Below are 26809 nucleotides of genomic sequence, written 5' to 3'. Positions count from 1 at the left end.
AAATAACAAAGATGTTCCATGTAAACACTTTAGCAAGTCAACTCAATGAAACAACTAATTTACCTAGCTTTGCATGTCCTTGGGAGGTCACCTGGAGCCTCCCTCTCAAGTAAGTCAGTGCACAGGAAAAAGGGTTGGACCTCGCTAGGGTCAAATAGAAATGGATGAGGAAGAATAGGAGCAGTAACACTCTTCAAAATGTCAATATTTCTTTGCTCATCTGTTGTCAGACGTATGGGCTGCCTGAGATCAATATACAAACTTGTTTCTCCTGCAGGAACATTTGGATCTCCCTATGGGATGAAAAGAAACAACTTATACTTTTGTAAAAGCATAGTCAAAATAACCTAATTTAACAATATGTACTCTGTGACAAACATGCATGATAACTTTTTATGGGAATAATTGGAAATAAAAAGAGTTGGAAATAGAGGCATTTGAGCCTATGGGGAAGCAAATGGAAAAAAAACAACAAAACAAATAAGAATCTGGAATGCAAAGTACTAAATATACAGAGCAATTATCACACTGGGTGATACATCATCAGCAACATCAATAACACCACTAAATTTTAAAATATGAAATAATGGGAAAGTGTAACATGAAAAATATTTATAATAAAAAAATATTACAGAGCCATATAAAGAATACACTCATGAACTGAATGTGCCTTGCTCACAAAACTATGCACATACAAACTAACAAACTGACTAACTTTCTATCAAGAATACTTTTACCAGCGAACAAGGAGGATCTTAACATAAAATTTTATCTTCTCCTGACCACACGTATATCTTTTTCCTGATATTTCTACAGGATTCTTTCTCACTGTCAGTTTGTTCCCCAGGAGTGTGTATCCATCCTCAGAGTGATTTGTATGAACTCCAGCCCATGAGAACCATAAGTCCCCTTGAATATACCAGGTGTAACTGGGGATATTGAAAACCCACATGGCTCAGGCACTTTAGTGAGCTGCAGTGATGACCTACACATATTTCATAATACAGATCTACAAAAATTTCTGCTTGGTTTGGATAATAAGATCTTAAAAATGAAAATTATATGCCAGTATTTCTCCATCATGAAATGATGTGATGTAATGATGGTAATGATTTACTACTCCATAATTTATTTTGCAAATTAATGCCACCAAAACGTTACCATGAAATAAATTTATTAATCTACTATAAATACAAGTAGCACCAGCAAGTATTCTCAAGACAAAATTTTTCAATGATGAGAAAAAGTTGTCAATATTTAGACCAAAAAAATGTAGTAATCATGGACTACCAAAAATTGTACAATTAAAACCCTAATTCTCACCAGTAACGAGTCTGCTCAGCAAGGTTGTATATCCTGTGTAGGAAGCTAACATTCCCTTGGAGTAAATGTCTGAGCATCCGTTGATCAAAATTTCCCCGTAAAGATTCTGACTCCTCTTCTAACCAAGCAAGCAATATCTGTTATGAAAAAAAAAAAAATTAATTTGACTTATGCATCCCAATGTGCTTTTGCATGTATTTGTGTCCTCTAGCTTTAGGTTTTTTTGTGTATGCCTGCATGAACAGACAAGCGTGCCTACTTGAACAACCTAGCAAGTGAGGCCGAAGAAGCAGCAAGAAAAGGAGAACAAGGAAAGCTGTACAAGATCACCAAGACGATTAGCGGCAAATTCCACAGCACCAACAATGCCCCAGTCAAGGACAAGGGAGGGAAGCTGCTAACGACAGAGAGAGAACAAGAAGCACGCTGGGCTGAACACTTCAGAGAGATCCTGAAGAGACCACCACCTTCCGAAGAAGCCGACATACAAGAAGCCATTGAGGACCTAGACGTTAACATCGCCCCACCAGAGAAGCAGGAAATCATCACAGCAATTAAGTCCTTGAAGAACAGAAAGGCACCAGGCTAGGACAATCTGAATGCTGAACTATTCAAAGCAGACCCAGAACTGGCAGCCAATATCCTGCAACCCCTATTTAACGCAGTATGGGAAGGGAAGCAAGTCCCAGATGACTGGACCAGAGGAGTGATCATCAAAATCCCAAAGAAAGGATCCCTTAGCGACTGCAACAACTGGCGAGGAATAACTCTCCTGTCCATCCCGAGCAAGATCATGACAATATGGTAATGCTACTTCAAAATTTCAGAATAATGGTTACATGATTATATGACCGTAATTTAATCAGGAAAAATTAAAGAACTTTTAAGTAGAACACTATGAAGGTTTTGCCTTGAATATATCTGTTTATGTGAATATCATCTTTTCTCACCACTGAAAGCAGATCTAAAGCATTTTATATTAACAATCACACATGCATGAAAGTGCCAAGCACACTCCATAAGCAGGTGTGAAATGGACTTATACTTCACATTGACATACACCCTCTCTCACACACACATACAAATAAATACACTAACCTTGATCTGAGCACTGCAGCCTTGTCTACACAGAACAACACATTCATTGTCCCTTACTGTGATAATGAACAAAGGTTTCAGGCGAACAGGATCGACCACATTCCATGACAGGGGTGGCTGTATAACATGACCCATAATCTGACCATTCTCTACCTGCAGGAAAAGAAGATGTTTTGATACTACAGTAACAAATTTATGTCATAAGTCACAACAGTTTAAGTTAATGTAGGGAGATGATGCAGAAAAGCATAGACAAGGTAAATAAGACAGACAAGTTAAGTCAACAAAGGCTTAACTCCTTGCACTTTACAGCTTAATTATAACCATTGCTGGGATGATGTTGAGTGACCATAGTATAACACTGGAATAAAATTAAAACGTTTCCAGAAACACACTCTGAGCTGAAAACTGTTAAATGAAAAAGTATGTATATATATGCAAACATCCACAAATAATATGCACATGCACATACATCATTTCATAGTGAACTTGACATAACTATCATCCCAATCATACTAAACAATATTGACAAATTAACTTGCCCATAAATTAGTTCTGATCACAATTTTATTGTGTTGGTGTTAAAAGTGAGTTTGTCGTCAATCACAGTTCCTAGATATTTGTACTGTTCAACACATTCAACCCTGGCACCATCAATGAATAGGTCAGGGATAACAGTGATCTTGCGTCTGAAATCAATCACCATGCAGCTCTTTTGTTTTCTTTACATTTAGATCAAGATAGTTTTCTTTGCACCATTTATTAAATTTATCTACTGCATCAACATAGGCAGAGTGTGAGTTTGAGAGGTTTAGGAGAGCAGTGTCATCAGAGTATTTTATCAAAAGGGACGAATCAGTGCCACGACAGTCGTTGGTATAGAGGGTGAAGATTACAGGCGAGAGACATGTACCCTGAGGGCTCCCAACAGATGTATTTCTGGAAGAGGAGAATGCATGCTGGAAACAGACTGTCTGGGAACGTTTTACCAAAAAGTTAACAATCCAGAGAATGAGTTTGGGGCTTACTTTACATCAAGTTTAAGAAGTTTCAAAGCTAACAGGTGGGGCTGTATAGTATTAAATGCAGAAGAAAAATCAATAAAAAGAATATGTACAAAGGAACCAGACCTGTCTAAGTGAGAGTATGCATTGTGCAGAAGAGTGAGTGTGGCATCGTCAGTGGATCTGTGCTGTTTATATGCAACTTGAAAGGGATCGAGGTGTTGTTGTATCATTTATTTGTGTTATATATAATTGTAAAGTTGTCACATATATATAGCGTACTCTTTTCCTTTCTAAAGCGAATTCTCAATGTACCAGGGAGAGAGGAGTATGTTTTGCCTATTCTGCCACCCTCGTAATTCGTAAATAAAAGATATCATTGTCTCTCTCTGTGCACTGACGTGTACAAGTTTGTGCTCTCTGCGACTCTCGCTCGGTCGCCCCTCTCCGCGGTCACAGGTCAGAGGTCCTATCACGTGATTGCCATGCCCCCAAAGTAAAAGTTCAAAATGGCTGCGACCATGATTTCTAGGGTGTTCGTGCATACGTGTAAGGTCACGTCGTTTGCTCTTCAGAGTCGCATTATTTCGCCAAACACCAAACGAAATATTTGCTTATCTGCTAGCCGTTTATATGGTAAGTCGGTTATTTTCTTACTTTAGTGACGAGTGTCTTCGCATGCAAACTATCCTTCCCTTCTTCATTAATGGGTAGTTCTCATGTTACTTCTCTACATTGCGGGATGTCTGTGTGTGTGTGCGCGCGTGCTTCAAGTTAACAACGAACCTCCTATAACATTAAAAAAAGAAAGAAAGGACCTGCGATGTTGGTGAGAGCGGTACTAAGCCACCCTCGAAACTTGTGATGATGCGCTAAAAAATCAAAACATCACAATGTTCACATGAAATGAGTGGTTGTTTACTACACAAACAGCGACTGTTACCTGTTTAAGGAGTTTAAGATTGCTTAAATCAAAACCATTTCTCATTTATTTTCAGCAAAACGCTACACAGATAAACATGAATGGATTGAACTTGATGGAAAACTTGGCACTGTTGGCATATCAGATTATGCACAGGTAAAATATTGTATATATAACTTTCATAAGTCTTACTTTTCTTTGACCCTAAGTGCTGTCTGACAACAGGAGGTTAATGAGACTAGACCATAGAAGATGTGCACATTAACATCTCATTTGCATGCTTAATTGAATATGCCATGGACAAATAGCAGATATTTATAATACACAGTTGAAACAAACATTTAAATTTGTTTTTACAATTAAACTCATAGAGTCATGTGGAGACCTACAAACAAGCTGTAAAATTCTCATAGAGATGATTATCAACAAAATGGATATGCATTTTCCCCATTGAAAGGTTGCTATAAAAGTTATGGCAGAAAAATTAACAGACCACATCTACTTTTTCTAGTAGAATTTATGTACTTATTTTTCAGATATAGTAATAAATGTGTGATTTATAATTATGTAGCACATAATCTTCTAATAAAGGAGCATGCTCTCAAGACAGGTAGGAGACATGGACAGAATACAAAGGACAGAAGGAGAAATAGCTTTGCAAACGAGTAATAAAAGACAAACATACAAGACACAAAGAGAAATCAGAGAACAGACAGTAAGGATGCAGTGTGTCATAAATCTGGAAGACAAGCAGGCAGACTAGTCAATTAACTGTAATCACAACTAAGTTCAGCACCACTGATCACTGAACAGGTTTTAATGAAACTTTTTTTTTTAGTCTGGCACCTATCAGTTCAAGTTCAGTTTCAAAAAATTAAAGTAGTTTATGACCACAGGTGCTACAATAGCAGAAGATAGAAGTGGTACACTAAAAAGTCATTGCAGTGAAAGCTCTTGCTAAGATAAGGGTCTTGTTTACTCTGTATGTGGCATCAAGAATTGTGATAGCTTATCTTAGAAACAGTCTTATCAACATTGAGTTGGAGACAATATGGACTGGTAGTTTCATTTAACTCCTGGGTTAAGGCTATTTGCTGCATAATTTTGACCACTGCTGTATTAACATAGAAAGACCAAAGGTTTACATAATGATTTCAATAATGAAGCCAAATTGTTAAAGGTCACTTTGGCTAATTTAAAACCAAGAAAGGGTATTCTTGTTATATTGCAGGACAAACTTGGAGAAATTGTTTACGTACAGCTACCTGAGGTGGGAGTGGAGATTGAGAAAGATGGCAAGTAAAAATATGTAATTTTGGATTATGTTTATTAGTCCCTCGTTTGTAATTTGCAGATGCTTATATTAATTGTACTTTTAAGATGAAATATTTCCTGGGCCCAAAAAGGTACTTAATGCAGAGCAGCGATTAAAGGCTGAGAGACTGAAAACTTTTTTTCCTCTCCCACATTCTCTCTATCTTTTGTGCTTGGTGCTAAAAATGTTGTGGTATAGTTGTGATAACTGATTTTTTTTTTTTCCATTTTAGCGGAAGCAGGATGCCTTGAAAGTGTCAAGGCTGCAAGTGATGTTTACAGTCCAGTAGCCGGCAAAATAGTGGAAGTGAATGAGAAGCTGGTCACAACACCAAACTTGGTCAACAGTTCTCCTCTTGAAGATGGTAGGGTAGCAAACAAGATAAAACAGTATTTTTTTCCTTCCTCTGTACGGCATAAAACATGGATTTCTGATGACATCATAGTGATCTTAGCCTATGTGGTGACACTCTTTATTTCGACTTTTTCACATAAAAGAAATACTGTTTGGAGGAAAGTAGAAATTTACACGTTTAAAAAAAAATTTAGCAAGGTTTCCTTTTTTGAAAAATAAAATTGTCCATGGCCTAATATAGTTGTAAAAGCATTGAACTGTAACAGATTAATATGTCTAGGGTACAGTATGTTTAATATGTGGTAAGCAATGTTCATTTCTTTCCTGCTTTGTGAAATTTTTAAGTCACAGGCTTCAAACTGATGACCTGCTAACCACCAGCCTACAGATTTTTCCCAAACTGACACTTATCCTAAATGCTACCATGTTATGCAATGCAGAATTTGATGATTTATCAATGAATATTTTTACATTTATCATTTTCAGGATGGATATTTAAGTTGGAAGTGGCCTCCAGATCTGATGTGGAGGGGCTTATGAATGAAACTGCTTACAAGAAGTTTCTGGAGACACAAAAGTGATCAGTAGCCTGCAGTCAGCTGTACAATCTTCTGTAGCTACATCAAATAACAGCTTGTTCTGCTCACAGCTGGCTGTGGATGTTGCAATGAATGCGCAAGGAATTGTGGAGTGGTGCCTGTTTCTTCCCTGTTTGGCTGATATATGGAGTTTTTCAGATGGATATCTGATTTTTTGAATGTCCCATAAAGAATATTTCCTGGTAGTAAGTGGTTGTGATTACAGCTATATCATAAAATCACCCTAGATAAATATGAGAACAAATCTCATAAATGAGTGCTTCAAGCTGAAATGACAACCGAACGTTAGATAATTCAATTATAAAACACATTTTTCCCTTTGTGGTCAGTAACCAGGAGTAATTTGTGGACTAAGTAGAATACTCTTTCATTTTTTATTGCGTGTTCAAGGGATTTAACCCTGTGGTATATTTCACACAGGTACTAGACTGACGATATTCTTTAATTTGATGTTTTTTTCTCGGACATTGCAGTAGAGTTGTATACTAATAAGTTTTGGGTGATATCTGAAATCTATGTTTAAGAAATATTAGTTACAGAAAGTTAAATTGTAAAATTGCTGGTTTATTTTGTTTCTTTTGTCACTGTCACATTTCAGTTATTATTAAGTAGAATCAAGCTGTAAATCCTTTTTTTTTTTCCTGCTGTTACAAACAGCCAATGGTACCTCATTTAAGATTTCAGGCAGAAATAAATCTTGAAGTGGATATTAGTTTTGTCACAAAATAATAAATATTAGCATTGTTTACAGCAATCTTGTCAATTAAAGCAGGTGATAATTATTGCTTCATTCACTCTAGTCAGACTCTTGGAGAAAAAGAAGGGAATGAAGAAAACATTTCTCCTGACAACATCCACATAAATGCCTCTTGCATTTCTTAAATTTTGATGGCATACCTGACTTTACATCAGATATGAAATTTTTTGTTTAGATCTGATTTGGAATATTGTTGGATGTACCCTTGAAAATATCTTTCATTTCATAAACATTTAATGTCAGTTTGCTTTAATATTTCATGGACTGTGTAGTCAGCTGTTGCACATAGCCTACTTTCATATACATTCGTTCACTTGCCTTTTTATCCACAGAACATGGTTATGCTTGAGATTACCATATGACAAGGCTAATAAAGGCTTAGAGTCTGGTCAGAATATGTTACATGTAGAGCAATAGTGGCTTCGACTGGATGAATTAGACTTTCTCCGACTTAGCTGAACTACTATACCCGTGAATTGAATGAATTTAGTTTGAAGTTCATCTACATGTCCTAGAGTTTTTAAAAAAACACCTTTTTTTTCTATCTCATAACTTAGCTGCAGATTTTCCTTAAGACCAGGGTGCTTTGATGTGATATAGCCTTAGTTGCTGGCTTGGCAGCAAACACCAGTACCCAAACCTTTCTTAAGACTATGAATATATATGTCAATATTTTGCATCAGCATTTTTACTTGTATCATTGGTGTGCCTTAAACCTTGGGGGATTTTTGTGCAATTTGTGTTCTTACATATATATTCATACAAATGTTCATGGAATTGTTTTTGTAAAAGCTTATGTTTTCTATAAATTGCAAGAAATCATCGGGCATGTTTTGGGTGGGTGAGTGAGTACCTGACAACCGAAAGATTAGGATGTAGTCACAAATGCATCATGGTCAGTGGTGCTGTCATCAGTATCATAGGTCTTCCCATGGGTTTCTGCATGTAGCATCTGTTTACAGGGCTGGCTGCTTTGTTGTGATATAGCCTTAGTTTCTGGCTTGGCATAAAACACCAATTTCCCTCACCAACCCTTCATAATATACACACTTTCGCTGTCTCTTGGTTCTGGGCTATTTGTGCGGAAATTGTTGGAGAGATTTAGCTTCATTTCCTTTAAGAAAAGGTTGGTATTGGCTTTTGAAGACCACACATTTTGTATTTATTTTTATGCCTAAACCATGCTGGTCATTGCTTGCTAAACAGTTTATATTTGGTTCAGGGATAGGGATCAGCTTGATCAGTTTATGAATCAAAATCTAGGGCTGCATTTAAAAAGAAAGCAGACTGACATCGCAAAAAACTAAATCCTGTTGAATTTATCTTTCAATTTGTCAATTATCTGTTTGTGCTTCTGCCAATAGTAGGTTCAGCGTAACAAGATGTGAGGAGTCTACAGTCTACTAAGCTAACAGAAATATTGCGAGTGGCAGCAAGTGTTGCTTCTCTAAGCCCTACTCCAGTTTGTGTTCATTCTAGTTCTCTTTTCAAGAAAGCTGTTTAGACTGCTCATCTAGAAAAGAAGTATGAAGCTGAAAATTTTTGTACAGGTAATGGTTCACTGCATCTTGTTCACAGTATTATCTCGCCCCTGTGTGACTGTCCATTCATAAGGGCCCAGTTTTTATTTGAGTTTATGTTCCAATATTCAAGATTTTTTTCATCTGTACATGTATGTGTAAAGTATCTGCATCCTGATTGTTTTGAATGATTGGTTGAATACTTGCCATCAAATGGTGTAATTAACATCAAATCCATGTTGATAATCCACAAAAGGGTTTATATTCAAAATGTAATATTTGGATTTTTTCTTTTCCCAGTATTGTCTTAATACTTGCAACCTTGGTGTTCGAGCCCATCCAGGATGTGATGTTGGCACTTTACATAAACTACCTACACCCACCTCAGTATTAATGAAAAACATGACTTTTCAGTTTTAAGCAGCCCGACACTGAGTCCTGATGTAATGAGCTCAACCAGGCATTAATCTAACTAGGAGCAGTGACTCCATAGCAAAGTAAGATCTAGGGCAAGATACATTCTCTGAAAAAGCACACGGCTCAATTGTGGTATGAAACACTTCTAGGGTCAATAGTCCTAGGTCAAGCTTGCCATGTAAGTTTTTTCTCCTTTCCCACATAAAATTGCAGATACATTTCAGAAGGAAAACATGTACTTACAGACACATGTTTAGAGAAAAAGATGTTTTGATATAAGTTCCAAAAGTGGATTGCATTTTTTTCATTTCTATATACAGAAGTTTCAACAAATTTACTAAGCTAAACAGGCTATTTGTGACATTGTAGCAACTTTAATTAATAAAACTGGAAAGAACTTGTGTAATGCACCACAGATGCCAACTAGTTTTGTTTTGCTGAGTTTACTTTCTCTATTTTTCGTCATATTTTATTATAACAATTTCATAAGAAATACTGATTTCTCACTCTATATTAATTTTTTTAGTATCCTTTTTATTCAGTATTTACATTTACAAATGTATTATCTCAAGAAAATTTAAGATTTGGGGAGATCAACTGAAAAAAAGTGACAGTTTTACACATGCATTGGCTGTTAGCTAACATAATAAATTTATATTGTAATTATGTACATTTAGTGCCATAAAGATGTTATATGCTTTGACATAATGAGAAATTTCCCTCTGTAGAAGTCTTCAGAAATTTAACTACCTTTCAACAATTTTTTTTAAATTCAACACATAATAGCAGGTTTTACATGACAACCCCACAAATATATGGAAATGAAGCTAGACTCATTTGTATCACTTTTATTATATTTCTCATGTAAAGCATTTTTAACACCTTTTACATGCTCTTTCTTGATTGGTTCTTACCACAAATATCGGACACCAAAACAAAACAAAAATCAATACTTTTCAGTGTAAAGAAGGCAGTCAATCTTTGTTAGCTAGCTGCTTGCCCTAAAGCACAGCAAAGTAGTAAACAAAGGATAAACTATATAGGGAATTATGTTTCATCTTTGAATATAGGAATGTTAGGTTTAATGTCATATTAGGTCCAACACAATAATTGTAAGAAGCAAAACCTACGCATGTAAAATATGCATGCCTCACAAGTTCAAGTAAAGTGTTGGAGACATCTATGGGGGCATTCTGTTCATACAATCCTCCTGGCACTCAGAAGTGTGATCATTTCAGCTCCCAACCTTTACTTTGAATGGTCTTTGCCAGTGCAAAGCATCAGTTTAGTCAATGATCAGCAGGAGTCATAGACAACAAACCACCGAGAAGCCAAGCTGTATATCAAAACCTGCTGGATAAGTTATTTAGGACCAGTAACTTGAGATATTTTTATCATTTCCCACTCTCCATTCTTCCACTGAGATCCATCATATGTGATTGCTAAATGGTATTTTTGCACCAAAAAATATACTTTTTTACTGGCCAAAAGTTAGACATGAAACAAAACACATTAAACTGACAGCATTCAATCATGATTCAACTGCTCTAATAAATTTATTATCAAACAGCTTCTGGTTTTTCTGCCATGAAGAGTCCCCATCTTTGGTCACCTTGACCCGCTCTCTGTACTTTATCTTTCCAGCCATTTATAATATAGTTGTAGTCCTCTTCACTAAATTCCTGAAAAATCCATAAATGACTTAAAATATGGTCTTGGAATATGGTAGAGTCTTTATTTTATAATAAAAGAAATTTTTATTACAATGGGCTATTTTTCTGATTTTCTTCCTATGTATAAAAGTATTTCATCATGATTTGAAAAAAAACAAACCAAAACAAAATCTGTTATTAGCAGCTCTTGGATAAATATCAGTTTCAATAGCAAAAGCTATTCCTACAGCAGACTATTCATGAGTGTGATAGCTAAAATTTAAATTCCTACCTTAATAAACTCTTCTCTAATGGATTCAGTTTTTTCAAGTTCCTTGTGTAGAATCTGAGTGAACTGTTCAGACCTGTCTTCAGCAAGAACATGGATAAACCCAGCTTCTTCCAGAAGCTGAAGCAAAGGAAAGAATGAAGATTAAATAGCTCTGTTAGTATAAGACAGCCTTCGATTAGAATTACATGATCCTATTGTTTTCTGGATTCAGTTTTTTTTTTCCAGTGGGAAAAGTGTGAGGGTTTGATTTCAGATTGTTAATAACCTCACTTCAAGATAATCCATGATGCTCAGGTGCAGCAGCCGCCAATGCCTCCTTAAAATATATATCTACCTCACTCTGTGGTTAAGCTATCAAGGACTGCATTTTCTGAGCTGCCAATGTAAAGGTAAAAGTTTGCTGCATTACACATGTATCGAAACGGTGCACTCTCAATTCAGCTGCCAGCACTCTAATTATTAAATTATCTACTTCCCTGAGAGCTGCTAGTGTGTGTGTGTGCACACACGCAAAATAGAAGATTCTATCATATGACATAGTCTTCAGTGTACATTTGTGCCCTGATATCTATGGGTACTCTGCTCCAAGACATACCACATTGCAGATTCCTCTATATAATGTCATATTCACATAAAATATGGTAAAGTTTAATTGATGGATTACATTAAGATGGTACCAACATTAACACATCCAAAGCATGCTGTCTCATGTATGTCTGCAGGTAGGGACACAAAATGAAGATACTTTAAGTACTGGCATGTTTGGACTTGGGATTTCACTGTGTTGTAGCCTGTTCTCACTTGGCCAGCATCTTTAAACCTATTTACTGTTTATTTCCTTTTAGACTAATCAATGGATTCAGGGGCATGTCTTAATTTGGACTGGGAATAAAATCTAGCCTGACCTCTCCATTAACTAGCCGTTCAGGTTGTCATATTTCAATTCACACAAAATCTAAGCTGCATTAGTTTGAAAGTTAAAAATATTTAAAGAAAAGAAATTGCTGGTCTCTAACCTTGCCATACTGTACTGGAGAAAGGAGATTATAACCTCTCTGTTCAACATAAGCTTTGAATTCTTTAGAATGAGGGCCATCACTGCAGCAATAGTCAGAAATAAGCACCTTGCCTCCTGGCTTTATCCATTTCTGAAAACAAAAAAAAAAAAATTCATAGCGATCTATTAATTTAGTAAAAATGATATGTAAGGACACCTTCAGTTCAGAAAACCAAGATCTGTAGTCTCTTTGGCATTAACCCTAAATATTACTAGGACTCGGAGAATGCTATGTAAAAATTATTAACCCCAAGCATTACTAATACTATTTGAGGAAGTGTTTTGTTGCCATCTGTGGCAAGAATTTTGCATGAGTATTCCTTTCCCCCCATGGAGATATGTGGAAATGTCACACTGATTAAAGTGCAGAAATCTCTGCATTAACACATCTATATCAATTGTGCTTGTCTCCCTTGGCATTCATTCTTTTAACAGCTGATTAACAGTAAAAGCATAAAAATAAACTTACAAAGAATTTTTTGAAAAGAGAGAGTTTGTCTTCAATGTGGAGAATGGTATCACGACTGTAAACCACATCAAATAATTCTCGGGGATACTCCCGCTTTGTGGCATCAGCTATTTCGAAGCACACTTCATCTGGACCAATGCCAAGCTCCTGTGCTCTCTCAAGGCCAATCTGTGTCATGTTTGATGACAAATCAAGAATGGTTGCCTTCACCCCAAACTCCTGAAAAAGTAAGCAAAAGAAGTTATTCTTTATCTGGATATAAATGAAACTAAGCATATCACCCCTAGTATAGTAAAATGTAAATACGTATATATCACCCATGACTTTGGTAAAACTGAAAATAAAATCAGATTTTATTAAACCTTTATCTGAAATGAAATTTACCTTGGCCATGTAGAAAGCACCACCACCAATGCCGCCCCCAACATCAAGTATCTTCTGTCCAGGTTGAAGTTTAAGCATGCTGACAAATTCCTAAAAATTAATGAGTTAACATTTTCAAAATTACTTCATCATGATTAAAAAGACATTTTTGTTTCTACAAATTGTTATTTATCTCTGTTGTGTATACACCTACATATCTGTATGTTCTGTATAATACAATGTTTATTCAAGTGTATTTTTAAACATGTATCATATACATGGAAGAAAACTATTTAGTCAATGGACAACCTGATGATATAATACATAAAAATAGCATCTATAGACCAAGTTTAGAAGTTAAGAAATTTTTTTTATAATAACAGAATCTGTAAAGCGTATTTTCCCATTTGAATGCTACACAACACACTGCACACAAAATATTACTACCGAACTAACAGTTATTAACATATACTACAAATAAAAAATGAATTAAATAAATTGCATTTATAAGATTAAATGAAATTTTATTTGCTGTAACAAATAACAAGATGACAGTAAGAAAACATTGTTATTGCTACCTTTGTTGTTTCAAGACCTCCAGTGCTGACAAATGCTCTCCCATAAATTTTTTCATATCTTAGGATTCCTTTTTCAGTGTACTGCTGGTTGTCAAGAAAATCTTAAAGTTTTGAAACCATGTGTTTTGGAGATGTCTCTCTTTACTTTCTGTACCAGCCACATTCTTTGATTGAGGTTGTTTTTCCTCTGGTGAAAAGAAAAAGATTTTAACTGTAATACTTTGTCTAGTCTCAACTAGTTTCCTTTATTTTGTTTAGCAAACTCTCAGATGGATACAAATCTCTATTATATTCTTGTTTTCTCAGCAATATGACTCTAGTTTTGTCCAACATTACTGTGTTTTATGCTGCATTATGCTGATGTCAAATGAGATTATACAAACACAACAATGTTTAAATAACACAAAGTTTATATTTCTCCAATATCTTAAATTCAGTTTAAACACAATGATCATACATTTAGACAAGTTTCAATATTTACATTTAAACATGTAATGGATTCTTTCCTGTAGCATTTTTGTAATCAAAACCAAATCTTATTTGTTTGCTGACAATGCTCCTAATCTTCACTGTGTCACCTTTCTTCTTCTACATCCATCTTCTGCAACTTAAACATTTCACCTACAAGTAGGTGCATGCATGTAACATTAAAGATATATTTACATCTTGTTATACCTTCCGGCTCACTAAATAGATGCATGCCTGCCAAAATTATATTAAAATGCAAAGTACCCTCTATTACCTTAATGTATGTGTCAATAGATTTGGAGAGAACGAGATCAAATCCGATAGACTGTGTCTCCTTCATGTTGAATGGTAGATGCCATAAAAGCTTCATAAATGGTATGATCACGATACTGTGTTGGATTCTGAGAACGCTGTTTATCACCTTATAAAACATAAATTGCATGTTTTATTATGCATTTATGTTAAATTCATTAACTATTTTTCAAATTTAACAGAAAGGAAATAAATTAAGATCATTATAAAGTACCACTTTAAATGTCCTTTTAAGGACTAACAATGGGTAAAAGAACAGAAATGCACAATACACTAGCATGCCTTTTTCTGTAATTCCACCTAATGTGTGAAAATACACTACAAATCTAATTACAAATTATGCTATTCCAAGGATATTATTATAAATCCAGAAGGAAGTTATGCTGCTGGGTTACAGGGATGTCTTCTAGATGAATTCACCTGATGGGTCTCGGCATGACTCTCGAAGAAAAAAGTGTCCACCTGGCTTTAGCCAGGACAAGAGTTTGACTAACAGTTTTTGAATCTCCTGGTCTTCCAGATACATCAAGAGCCAGTTGGAGAAAATCAGGTCTGCACTTTAAGAGATGAAAATGGAGACTTTGTCATATATTTTGGAAACAAATATAAAAAAAAATTCATAAAATTCACAGATGATGAATGCAAGAAGGTTATGTCTAAAATTCCTTTATAATATTACGTCTTGCATGAAGTAATGAGCAATTAAGCTTAGAAACAAAACAGAAAAAAATACCTTGCCCAGATATCATTAACTTTTAAAGAACTGTTGCAGTATTTTTTTTAAATAAGTCTGATAATCACAAAAGTACAATCTGGCCCCATAACTTTTCAGCCAACAATTCTTATCTTTTTGTCTAACTCTGATGCCAGGTGAATGCTTAGATATGTTCTTTTTTTTTTAAATGTATACCTAAAAAATTTGTCATTAAACTTTCAATGAACTGTTGCAGTATTTTTTTAAAATAAGTCTGATATTCACAATAGTGCAATCTGGCCCCATAATTTTTCAGCCAACAATTCTTATCTTTCTGTATAACTCTTATGCTCAGATTATCTCAAATGTGTTCTTTTTCCCAAGTTGTATACCTACAAAAAAAAATAATTCATTTTGATTCTAAAACCATTTACCTTTCTACTTCCTGAGTCAGCTGTGTTACATCATTACAGATAAAGTCAATATTGCCAAAGTCCTTGTTTGTTTTCTCATTTTTGTCCATGAAGTCTTGCATGAAATCTACTGCAACAACCCTTTCTGCCTTTGCTGCAAATTCACTTGTGAATCTCCTGCAAAGCAAAGTATTATGAGAAAACATAGAGTACAGCTTATAAATCTATACAGCATTGAATTTCTAATTTGAAAATATATGCAAAAGCAATACAAACTGGATTGTTTCCCTTACACATCAGCTGCACACTAGTTATCAGTAATATAATGTAGAGAGCTGAATTCTTTAATTAACATGTGTGCACATTTAAATGACAACCACTGTAACTTCTTGCTTTGGTTATTTTATTTTCAATGTTTGCACAGGTCAGATGTACTGCAAAATTAGCACAAGACATATTACACAGACCCTATTCCAGCTCCAAGTTCAATCACCCGTTTGCCAGAAAAGTCAGGTAACAATGACAATATTTCTGGCAGTTCCTCTTTGTTAAGCTCTTCGGCATTCGAATCCAGCATCATTTCTTGTAAGATGCTTGAATAGAGTGTTCCTTCCAGAATTCTGCCATGGTACTTCGGCCTGCAAGAAAATTGATGTGTATATGCATGTCATCAAGAAAGTCCAAACTTAAAATTAAAATCTCTTCCTATTTTCTATCGGTCCTTCCTGTTCACTATATTTTTATTTCTTAGTCTACTGCTAGTTTTTCTTGCTTTTTCAGCCAAAACATATGCACACTAAACAGTAAACAATAATGTGTTTAGTGGGTGCTTGTGCAAATCTTTGCAATATATGTAGGTGCATGCAGGAGAGTGAATGCTGTTACAAATATTGCACACTATTACCTGTAACCATTTCAAACACATTCCCACTCACAGTTCATCCTCTTCTTCCAGCCCTCCGCACCTCAAACATCATATTCTTGCTTTATTTCATAGTAAAATTGTGCTTGGGAACCCGAAGAAAGCAATGAAAGATACACTCAATGTAACTCTCGCATTAACTCTGAAAACAAGTTAAAAAATAACCAGGTGGATTACCTCACAACTATAGATTTAGGTCAATGACTACAGAAAAAGTAGATCCTATTATGACCTTGAGGCAGCTGAGGTGGAGATGGTTGGGTAGGGGTGGTAGTAGGGGCAGCGGTCATCAAAAGGTGGACAGTAGTATTTAAATGTTTTCCATGACTGGTACTTTGAAAACATCACAACAACAAAAAATGCTCATATGTGTTCCACTGTCCCTTTTAATCAATCGTTGGTGCTGCTTGAATGAATGCAAACTTAAAAAAAAAAAAAAATCAGACATCTGTATGTCTGAAATATTCCCAATAATATTCTTCTTGAATGGCAATTCTTGATATGTCGACACTGAGGCTTTTAAAACCATTTAGAGCCGTTATAAATCTATTTTATTTCTTTTTTTTAAGTGTCCTGACATTGATCAAATTCTGTGACAACATTGATGCTCAAATGTTAATAGATCCGAACATCATTAAACTAATGGATACCTTCTTCAAAAAGTACAGAACACCGCTGCATGTCTGGTACTTAGAGCTAGGAAATGGGACCATGTCATTCCTCTCCTTTGTTTTCTGCACTGACTACCCATCTGTTCTTGCATTTGGTAGAAACCGTCTGTGTTTGGTTAATTTCTTTACAGGCTCCTGCCCTAACTACTTTTCTTCCCCTATAAAGGTAAGGTTAACGTCGTCCCCTTTTTCATGTCATTAGAGAGTAAGGTGTTAGAGACCTCACTTTTCTCAGGGCCAGCTTTACGTGAGGACAGTGCCCATTTCCTCTCCCTCGCTTAAATTCCCCTACCATTTATGGACTCAGGTACCGATTCCAGACAGCTGGGGCGACTGGGAGAAGTTTGCTGCGCTACTCGGGTATCGAACCAGCCCGCCTCTCCTAACTCCTCATCTATCTGCTTCCCAGCCAGACACCTCTGCTCTTCGTCTTCGTTCTCTATCCCAGAACAACCTCATATGTCACAGGATTCAAAACAGGATCCAAAACATTAAAACTCTCTCCCCTTCCATATACAGCACCTATCCAACATTGAATCCTTTAAGCGCGCACTAAAACACATCTGTTTCAGAAGAATTATTTCTAACAACCCACATACTGCCAGTTCCTCTTTTAACTCTTTTTTTTTTTACTGTTTCCGTCTATTGACTAGCCTGCAAATTCACGAAACTCTGTCTTTACCGTTTGTTCCTTTATTCCTCTTTGCGTCTTCTATGCTTATCTTTTATTATTTGTCTAAACAAGTTTGTACTTCCATCATTCATATGCTATCCATGTATCATTAGTAAGCGTGATCATGCTCTATATAAATCACTCATTTATTATCTTGTGCTTTTTTTGTGTTTATTGTTTTGTTGGGGCTTTTAGGGGTGGTGGTGCTTATATAAAATAATCATGAGGGAATTTATAAAGCGCAATATCTCATCAAAAGGCGGACTCATTGCGCTGAAAAAGATCACAAAATAGTAACAAAGATATAGAATTAGTTAACAAATAGCAACAAAGATGTAGAACAAGATCACAAAATAATAACAAAGATGTAGAAGGAAGAACAACGCGAGGACTCGCTGCGTGCCGGCAGTAAAGGCCACCAGCGGTAACTGTAAGACGTAACGACTCCAACAATACAGGTCAGTGACAATCCAGCAGAATACTGGGAAGATAATAAATAATCTTGAGAATATGAAGAAATGTTATTATATAAAAATGAAAAAGGGTGATCATCACTTCAGTTTATTCAAAGCAGCTCAAGGTCGCTGCCGAAGCGAGCGAAGCACCGCAGAGCAGAATCCAATAGATCCAAACAGTTCGAACTTCAAAATAACTTTATGTACATAATAATTATACATTATAAACGCGATATTCAGTTTTGCTGCAAACCAGAAGAGGAAGAAAACGCAGCAGAAGCACATGTAAACATGAAGGCATAACACTTTTATCCAAATCAAAGCACGACCACAAAATATAAACAAAATCCAGGAGAGCCGATCCCCTCACCCTGTCTCACCATATACAGGTCTGGTTAAAAGTGTTTCCTTTTATTAGTTTGACAGTCAAGAAAAGTGACAGCTGAAAAATGTGCGTGTCCTTATCTGTAGTTGTATAAATTTACCGACAGCTGGGACGAGGCCACGTGCATGCACTATTCTCCAAATAGCCGTGCTTGCACTTACTGTCGCTTGCGGGTGGAGCTCTTTGATGTCACGTGATCGACACGTGTGGAGACACGCCGCGTATCCACTGGGTCACCAGTCGTTCCCACCCAAATCATATCGCTCCAGGCATTTCTACCACCAACATGAGTTGACCCCGAAATGACCATATCGTCCCAACACCAAAAGACGAATCGATCGCCGATGATAGGAGCGGGGGCCGCTCTAGTATTGTGGCGGCCCTGGGCAGAGAAAGAATGGGTGGCCCCCGCCTGTCAATGTCAATAAAACCAAGTGGCGGCCCATGACATTTGCTATACTACTACATATAGCTGATTGTTCCGCCTCTAGCAACATTAGTAAATACAGCGGACTAATAAACATTAAACACGATGTTTTCCGGCCACATTGCCATCAGGTCGTTATTTCTTTTTTGTTTTATATTCAATATATATTGGCGTGGCGGCCTCTGGGATTAGGCGGGCCTGAGTAAGTGCAGGCTGCCCCTGATAGGAGCACTATTAACGTCAGATATTACCAACGAAACTATGCGGTGTTTGAAGAAGTTCGCATTAAAGTCGGAACTTCTTTTGGGCGTTTTTAAAATTGTTTCGCCAGTGCGAGTACACGGTGCGAACTTTTACGAGCGGTCAGTTTTCCATAGTTCCCCTCCCTGACCCGAGGCAGGGAGATCACAGGCGATAACCCGAGCAATAAAACGTCTTTCTCAGCCGAGTACTTGGCGTTGGCGTTTAAACTGAAATAAAACGGTTTGCAACTGAACATACGTATGGGCACCTCTTCATCAGCAATCAGGCGACTGTACTACAATAACAACCTTTTGCATACGTATGTTACATGTTTAGAAAAACAAAAGACCAACTGTGCTTAATTGCGCCTTTTTACAGAAATCACGTTCAAAAATACAAATTGTGCATTTTAAGAGAGCGTCTTTGGCTACCACAGTACCGTGTATTCTCTTACCTGGAGAATTAGTTTCCCTATAAATCTTCAGCCAAGCGCAACAATGGCCGAAAATGCCAAAGAGAAGTATTATAGTTTTTTTTTTAAAAAGGGCTTTATTTAACATTTAAATAAATGAACGTGAATTGAATAGTGTTTGAAGTCATGATTTCTGGAATAAAATTAGAAATGTTAATCTCTCATAAATGGAGACTCACGATTTAGAACCTGAGTTTAGCAAGTGCTAATAGCAAGGTTTGTGCCTTAATTGCTATATTTGCAGAAGAAACAAACCAAAGCACATTTTGATTGGGTCACACTTCATGTGTGCGCAATGGTGGGGCTTACCAGTTTAACGCCATTCATTTTCATTAAAATTTTAATAATAGAGAAAACAGTTTTACTGACTGCCATAATACTATTTCATCCTGGTTCAGATATTTCTACTGTCATTTTACTATACTTACTCTCTCCTAATACAGTTATTAAATATTCCAATTTTTCCTGAAGATACTAAACAAAAAGTTATTGTGAGGACCATACAAGGCCAGTTGCCGATAAATAGTATTGAGTTGTTTAGAATGTTTGCATGATGGTTTGTACACGTAGCATCGCCGATACTCCAGTTCCCTTTATACTGTATAGCAGTTACTATCCTCCATACTGCGAAAAAGGGGCAAGTCCAGACTAGTGTTGATTAACAGTAGATAGATCATCAGACACTGGCGTAAACACAGTGTTCTCCAGAAGTCCATGACCTTTATTTGAATCACTTACGCACCTTTATACAGTGGTAAACAGCCTTTACTACTGTTGCTAGCCGTATATCGATTCTGCACGCGAATTTGTGCTGTCAGCAGCACATGATCTATTGATGAAGCCAAAGCTAGCGGCCTTCTTCTGAGTTCAAAGCATGAATAGTTTTTCTCACAAACTTCTGAAAAGTCTGGACATTGTGTAACCACAGACGCAATCTGCCACATTTCACTGAAAGTTCATGAACTTTTCACCTAGTGACCTCTTCCACCCGAGACATACAAACTGTGTAAGCTAGGCATTCTTGTGCCTTGGCTAGAGGTTCTGGATACAAGAAGCTATTTTCTCAAGAAAGTGAGTCGGCCACGTAAGAGCACAAAGCCGGTATGCAAAGTTAATGTGGGTTTGTGTACGTGTCACAATTTAGAATGATGGTAATGTGGACATTAACCCTTGCGTCACCTATGATAGTACAGTTGTCCGCACGAAGATGCATATGTTCTTCAGGAGATAACAAGTCTTAAAAAAACTGGATTGAGAGGTACCCTATACCGCTACGTGCTTATTTTAAGATGCTTATCATTAATCCGGATGGAAACTGAAAACCGTGAATACTCCACGTCAGTCGCAGGTATACGCCGCTATAGTCCATGTCAACATATCGGACACAGAAAAAGTTTCAGAAACTTTTAACACGTCTATCAGACTATTCAAATTTCCCTCCACAATTTCACATCACTAGTTAACAATCACCACAAACTCACAAGATTTGAATGATCTATTTCGACGAAACTAAAAAAAATTTTTTTCGAATTAGTTTCTGTGTGATTTTGTTTCATGCAGTCTAACCATTATGTTTATTCTATTTACGTGTTTGCCGCTTCGAGTTGGATTTTGATTCGGAAACTTACCGTTCGCTCATAAGCATCATTGTCTATCCCAATCTACATAACTTCGCAATGAACATGACATCGCTCGACCATCATTTAGTCTATAAGCGATAGCATCTCTCCTTGGTTTGCACAAAAAAGGTCACATAAATTTTCATTTTATTATGAACCTGAAGAATAAATGTCTTTTAAACCAGCAATTTATTGATAAAAAATACAGCGAACTAATTATTTGTGATACATGCATTCCAAAAAAAGAGGAAATACATTTTAGCGAGTAAATTTCTTACCAACTTGTGTCGTCATTGTAGGAAGAAAGCGAGACGGTTACGCGTGCAAACACATACACCTCTGTGTTTCTGATGTCGGCTGCCGCTCGCGCTCATCTTTGTTTTATACCCTCGCAGGGCCTCGCTTGCGTGGCACGGTCAAGGCCGCTCGGCCAGCAGCAGTGGAATCCTTTTGTTGTCACATGGATGTATTTGGTCAAACGTTTTGTATTTTTCCGTTTGCACGATGTTTTATCTTATGTAGGAAGTTCAATCAAGGCTAACTGTATATCATCGCCACTGAAGAGCACACCAATGTGAGAGGCTAAACGGGCCAAGTCCACTTTCACGTCTATTAGAGGAAATACAAATTCATATAACTCAGCGTGTGATGTTTTCTTTCCCTTGTGTGCATTCTTGGCTTCGTTAGCAAACTATACTCCACACTTTTTTTCTGCTAAAAGAGAGAGAAAATGGTGTGCACGTGGTACTTTTTTAAAAATAGAAATCTGCGAGTTGGGGAAATCCCCTTGAAGCAGCCAATCACTGCGAAGTCGAACGATACGAATCGTACGATGGTATGATCCGGGGAAGGGCATGCTGGAGGAAGAAGGGAGAGAGAAAAAAAAGTTTCAACTATAGGGCTTGTCTCATAGTCCATCAGGGCAACATGAAACTTTCCGTCCGGCATTACTTGACACGTCCACCAGTCAAGAGTAAATTACTGCCTGATTCTGTTTCACCTTGTAATTATATTATGCAAATTAAAGTCATTACCCTTCTGGAATACAAACAATCGATCGATCGACGTTCTTGATCTGTTTTGTTTTTAGCAATAATTTATGATTACAATTACAAGGGGCCCAGAGAGGTCGTCTGCCCCGTGCTGACTCTCGCCGGCCCTGGACCGTTTGTGGGTATGTTTCTGTGTACAAGCATAGTGAAGGCGGTGGCTGTTGGGTAGAATACACTTAGTTGTTTCAGCATCCAAGCGTTTAAGAACTAACAAAAGTAATTCATATGATATTAACTGTAGTACTGAAGCGCCCTTTCAGTAATAGCGACTGAGCAATCGGAGGATAGATGTCATTCAAACTTGTTTCGATGACGCCACGTAAAACTGCTCAATACTGACGCAATGTGGAGATAACGGTTCACCTGCACGTTTTGACCTTTTCATCTATATAGGTGTGCGAACTTTGTCAGCGGTTTTTTTTCCTCTGTGACGTCTTCGCTAGAGTACATGAAAGTTTTGTTTGGAACATGTATAAAATTGTCTTCTTCCGCTCCATAGTTTCTAATGGTTTTCTTAACATTAGTCAATGCCTTTCTCCGATCGACATAACGCTCCGAAGATTTAAAAATATCATTGCATACTTTTGGGGCAGTTTCAAAGTAAAAAAAGGTTAGATAAAGGCCATCCCCTAACCTTGTCAGGTCGTTCAGGGGGTGAGGTGTTGTAACTTGTAACAGCTGTACGTGAGGGCGGTGACCATCTCTTTCATGGAGTCAGCTACCCATTGCCGCCAGCTGGGTGGACGGGTGCTGCTCTAATCGGGTATCGAAATAGCCTAGCTAGCTGCTCTTTGTTCGGACGCCAGCGCTCTAACCACTTGGCAATCTGTTTCAAAGTAGACTGGTAGCATTTCTATCTGCCTGAATAACTAACAGAAGAGGTCATACTTTCATCATCGTTAAAGTCGATCCATTATCGCATTTAGCATGTGCCCTTCGATGCATGGGTAACACATCAAAAAATTTATTCACACGCACAATGGTAAGAAAAAAGTGTAAGATTATTTAGACGTTTGGAAAACCTTAAAAAAAAAAACACCACCAAAAACCTGAGATAAAAGCACATGTGCAGCAGAATACCATTACTTTGATAAAAATTACCATCATTTTCTGTACAAACCAGCTACATGGAGAAATACGAAGAAAATCACTTTGACCCTGAATTAACTTCTAAATTACTTCTCTTTGCCTTTTGTACCTAGGTGGTACATAGGAGACCTCCATTTTTGTCCGTCAGCAGCAAGCCTATAGCTATGTTAAATTAACTTCTAAATATGCTACTCTTCCCAGTCTTAGCAGTCACATAAACTACAAGTCACAAAACAAAGATGTAATCAAATAATTGGTTTTATTACATAAAAGGCAAAAATGCAGCACTGCACATATACCACACTGCTGTCTACAGATTTCAACAAACAAATCCTAGGGGTTGCAGAAACAACCTGAAAAAGCTAACATCTGTATTGACCTACCAAGCATTCACAATTCTCCATGAACAAACTGAAAACATTTTCCCCAGTAAAATCAGTAACTTCAGTTTTTAAAAAATAACTAAAAATATACATGCTTCTCAACATAGCCTGTTTCCCTGAAAAAAATGTAAATAACACATTCTTTTGGTCTACTCCCATAAGGGATTTTGGTACTAAGCCAGTAAGTTTACAGATATTTCCTTTACCTAATAAGGTTACAATTTGTGCCTTTATAACAGTTCGTTTCTTTAGTAAGGCCTCACACTTGTTATCTAGCGAACCAGTCTTACAGTCACATGTTTCTAACATAAAAAATGACTATTAAAACTGTTTCTAAACATGCAGACATTGCTCCACACATATTGTCAAATGTCATGCTCCAAGAAATCTCCATTGCTTCAGTTTTTCTCAGGCACCGATTTCCCACAAACATCTCTCACATGCTGCTTTCTCATTCTACTACTTTAGGAAAATCACCGGTAATATTGTTGATAGCATCCAAAAAAAAAAAAAAAAAAAATTACTGACAACTCTCCTCGCTGATGTTGTTTATAGGCTGTAAAATGAATCATGTCGGTAGGTGAGAGTTTTCCAGATATCTAACAGGACTGGGTAAATAAAACTTTAACAATAAAAGGATAGATTCACACAGTGAAGACCCTGAGAATTAGTCAATGCAGTTAGAAGGTCATCACTTAAGGCCTATCCAAACTGGAGCTAAGCTGGAGATTCTAATTTCTGACATTAATGCTGACCACAGCTAATGCAACAGCTTTAAGCACATGTTAATGAGGTATTGCCATATAACAATAAACATATTTTTGTGACCTTGCGAAAGCAATTTTTTCACCTCTTTCCAAAACTTCATTGAGAATTCTGATATTTAAAGGCTTGTATCTTGTGAGCAGAAAAGTTCTTTGCTCATATTTTTTAAATGAAACCAAACCAGTCATTTGAAAATAATTTTGCACTTGGGATAGCCCTGAATTACATGCATATAATAAAGATACAAAAACACAAAAGTTTTTCAGAACCGGCCAAAATCTTTAGGAGTTTCATCCTTTATGCTGGACTTTAACATTCATGTGAAAAATAAATGTCACCACAGACTTCAGGAAATTCAAAGTTGAGAGAACAGAGCTACGGTGTCAGGTGAGAAATCTGGACCTAGGCACTTTGAGTGTACACTATAGTATACATAATAAACCATTTAGAAAAAAACACTTATAAAAATACACAAACAATTAAAGAAACAAATTACAAATAAGTAATAGAACAATGTCAATGAGCAGCTCACATGACAGTTCCAAAGCCATTCTAGACACTCAAACTTTGTGAGACTTTATCAAAATTAATATTGCCAAGACCATCAACATCAATGGATCAGTCATTGTAAGTAGTGTAAAATGAAATAAACTAAAACTGCAACATAAAATTAATTGTATGCAGCCATCAAGCGAACAGAGTTATAGACATAATGCACATCATATCATGTCCACCAATGATATTGTTAATTGGAAAAATGGTACTGAACACTGTACAGAATATCTGTCAAACCAACTGGTTTAGGTAAAAGGTTCGCCACACTGTATTTCCATTCGTGATTGATTATAGCATGATAAACAAACCTGAAGGTCTAAATCCTTGGAACCATTAACTGTTCCTGCTGATTATGATAATTGTAATAATTTCTTTAGCATGCCGGAGCAAATGGGTCAAGGAAAGTAGGAATAAAAATAAATATAAAAAAATTAACATGTTGAACTTGAAAACAGGCCACACTAAGTTATGAAGTAATCATTTTGATACATAATAAAGGGATCTGAAGAAAGTGTTATCAAAACCTATACTTTCACCATTGCATCAGTGTATCCTCTATGACTAAAAAATGACAGCTGCATCAGGTATCAAATGCAAGTAAAATCTGTGCACCCAACAAAGAACAGGTTAAGAAAAATTGTACCTGTTAATTAAAGATAACTAAACTGGACTGGAAACTCAAAAATATGGTCATATGGCAAGCAGTTGAAGAAGCTTCATCTATCAAAACTCTCATGGAAAGAAAGAATAGTTCAGCACCAAGGCATTTTGAGACTTTGGATTCAGTGTGCAGTTTACTAGACATAATCTTTCAAAAAGCCCTAGAGGAGAAAATAACAAATGAATGGGCACAATGGAAGGAAAAAATTCAAGAATACATATAACAAGAACCAACAGCTACTGTTTCAACAGTGAAAGTAGTTTTTTTATAGAGAAGAAAAAGAAAAGGCTAGGGAAAGATATGAATTGGAAGACTGAAGAAAAAAATTTACTTTTCCTGAAAAACCAATTTCAAGAGTTGGTTCATACATGTTAGCACTGTAGAACCCTCCCCCCCCCCCCCCCAGCATGTGGCAACAGTGGATGCACTTACCTAAAACAGCTGACATCAAAGGACGTTAACCTGTTACCTATCTATGCACTCACACCAAAATTTCTGAATGCAAATGAATTTTTAAAAAAGATGAAATTAAATGATTAAATGTCTGAAAAATGCTACACAGAATTGGACTTGAAATACAAGTTTACAATTTGCTAGACACTTTTCATAGCACAAGGAAGCACAAACATACTTACAAATGAAGTCTGGCAAACCGTCATTTTAACAAACATACTTCCTTTCTCTGCATGATTCCAAAATCTTGGACTTCACAGATTTTTACACTTGTCACACACTTGTTTCTTGTTAGATGAAGCTTATCAGCAGATGGTCCAATAAATCAGTGGTTCTCAAAGTGTGGTTCACGGACCACTAGTGGTCCACGGGCATAG

At 36.6% G+C, this 26809-nt stretch overlaps 3 protein-coding genes across 10 annotated transcripts; 1 reads left to right on the top strand and 2 right to left on the bottom strand.

Annotated features, from left to right (window-relative positions):
* Positions 1-21: 21 nt before the first annotated feature.
* LOC112576889 lies at positions 22-4007 on the bottom strand. Of its 8 annotated transcripts, none has more exons than XM_025259715.1 (6): positions 3708-3868; positions 2964-3110; positions 2422-2574; positions 1324-1460; positions 830-929; positions 22-293 (listed from the first exon to the last, which is right to left on the bottom strand). In XM_025259715.1, the coding sequence occupies exons 3-6, from the start codon at positions 2554-2556 to the stop codon at positions 60-62; spliced, it is 606 nt and encodes a 201-aa protein (XP_025115500.1). In that variant the 5' UTR covers positions 2557-2574; positions 2964-3110; positions 3708-3868; the 3' UTR covers positions 22-59. The 8 variants fall into 8 exon arrangements, 7 of the variants coding, with proteins under 7 accessions (XP_025115500.1, XP_025115503.1, XP_025115504.1 ...); XM_025259718.1 differs by having other exon boundaries at positions 3827-3842; XM_025259719.1 differs by lacking the exon at positions 2964-3110 and having other exon boundaries at positions 3827-4007.
* Positions 3903-9802, top strand: LOC112576893 (glycine cleavage system H protein-like). The gene is made up of 5 exons (XM_025259724.1): positions 3903-4061; positions 4424-4503; positions 5579-5642; positions 5895-6026; positions 6503-9802. Exons 1-5 carry the CDS (start codon positions 3935-3937, stop codon positions 6595-6597), a joined length of 498 nt encoding a protein of 165 aa, XP_025115509.1. The 5' UTR covers positions 3903-3934; the 3' UTR covers positions 6598-9802.
* A 340-nt stretch (positions 9803-10142) lies between these two features.
* On the bottom strand, positions 10143-16671 carry LOC112576882 (phosphoethanolamine N-methyltransferase-like). The gene is given in 14 exon segments (XM_025259701.1): positions 10143-10991; positions 11254-11370; positions 12270-12401; positions 12780-12998; positions 13164-13253; positions 13721-13823; positions 13825-13907; positions 14463-14507; positions 14509-14609; positions 14921-15057; positions 15629-15784; positions 16075-16207; positions 16210-16245; positions 16543-16671. Coding segments are annotated over 14 exon segments (1479 nt in total). The 5' UTR covers positions 16550-16671; the 3' UTR covers positions 10143-10871.
* Between the last annotated feature and the right edge of the window lie 10138 nt (positions 16672-26809).

The sequence above is a fragment of the Pomacea canaliculata genome, linkage group LG12, assembly GCF_003073045.1.
Source record: "Pomacea canaliculata isolate SZHN2017 linkage group LG12, ASM307304v1, whole genome shotgun sequence".
Taxonomy (NCBI): domain Eukaryota; kingdom Metazoa; phylum Mollusca; class Gastropoda; order Architaenioglossa; family Ampullariidae; genus Pomacea; species Pomacea canaliculata.
The sequence above is the reverse complement of the archived record's forward strand: the minus strand, read 5'-3'. Positions and strand labels throughout refer to the sequence as shown.

What these genes read in the sequence shown, in the direction of transcription:
- LOC112576893 (XM_025259724.1), top strand. Translation starts at nt 3,935, where the DNA reads ATGGCTGCGACCATGATTTCTAGGGTGTTCGTGCATACGTGTAAGGTC. An exon ending in ATCTGCTAGCCGTTTATATG is followed by an intron (nt 4,062 to 4,423) that starts GTAAGTCGGTTA and finishes ATTTATTTTCAG; the next exon opens with CAAAACGCTACACAGATAAA. An exon ending in CAGTTCTCCTCTTGAAGATG is followed by an intron (nt 6,027 to 6,502) that starts GTAGGGTAGCAA and finishes TATCATTTTCAG; the next exon opens with GATGGATATTTAAGTTGGAA.
- LOC112576889 (XM_025259719.1), bottom strand. Translation starts at nt 3,970, where the DNA reads ATGCACGAACACCCTAGAAATCATGGTCGCAGCCATTTTGAACTTTTA. An exon ending in GAGAGCACAAACTTGTACAC is followed by an intron (nt 2,575 to 3,826) that starts GTCAGTGCACAG and finishes CTTTTCCTGCAG; the next exon opens with GTAGAGAATGGTCAGATTAT. An exon ending in GCTGCAGTGCTCAGATCAAG is followed by an intron (nt 1,461 to 2,421) that starts GTTAGTGTATTT and finishes TTTTCATAACAG; the next exon opens with ATATTGCTTGCTTGGTTAGA.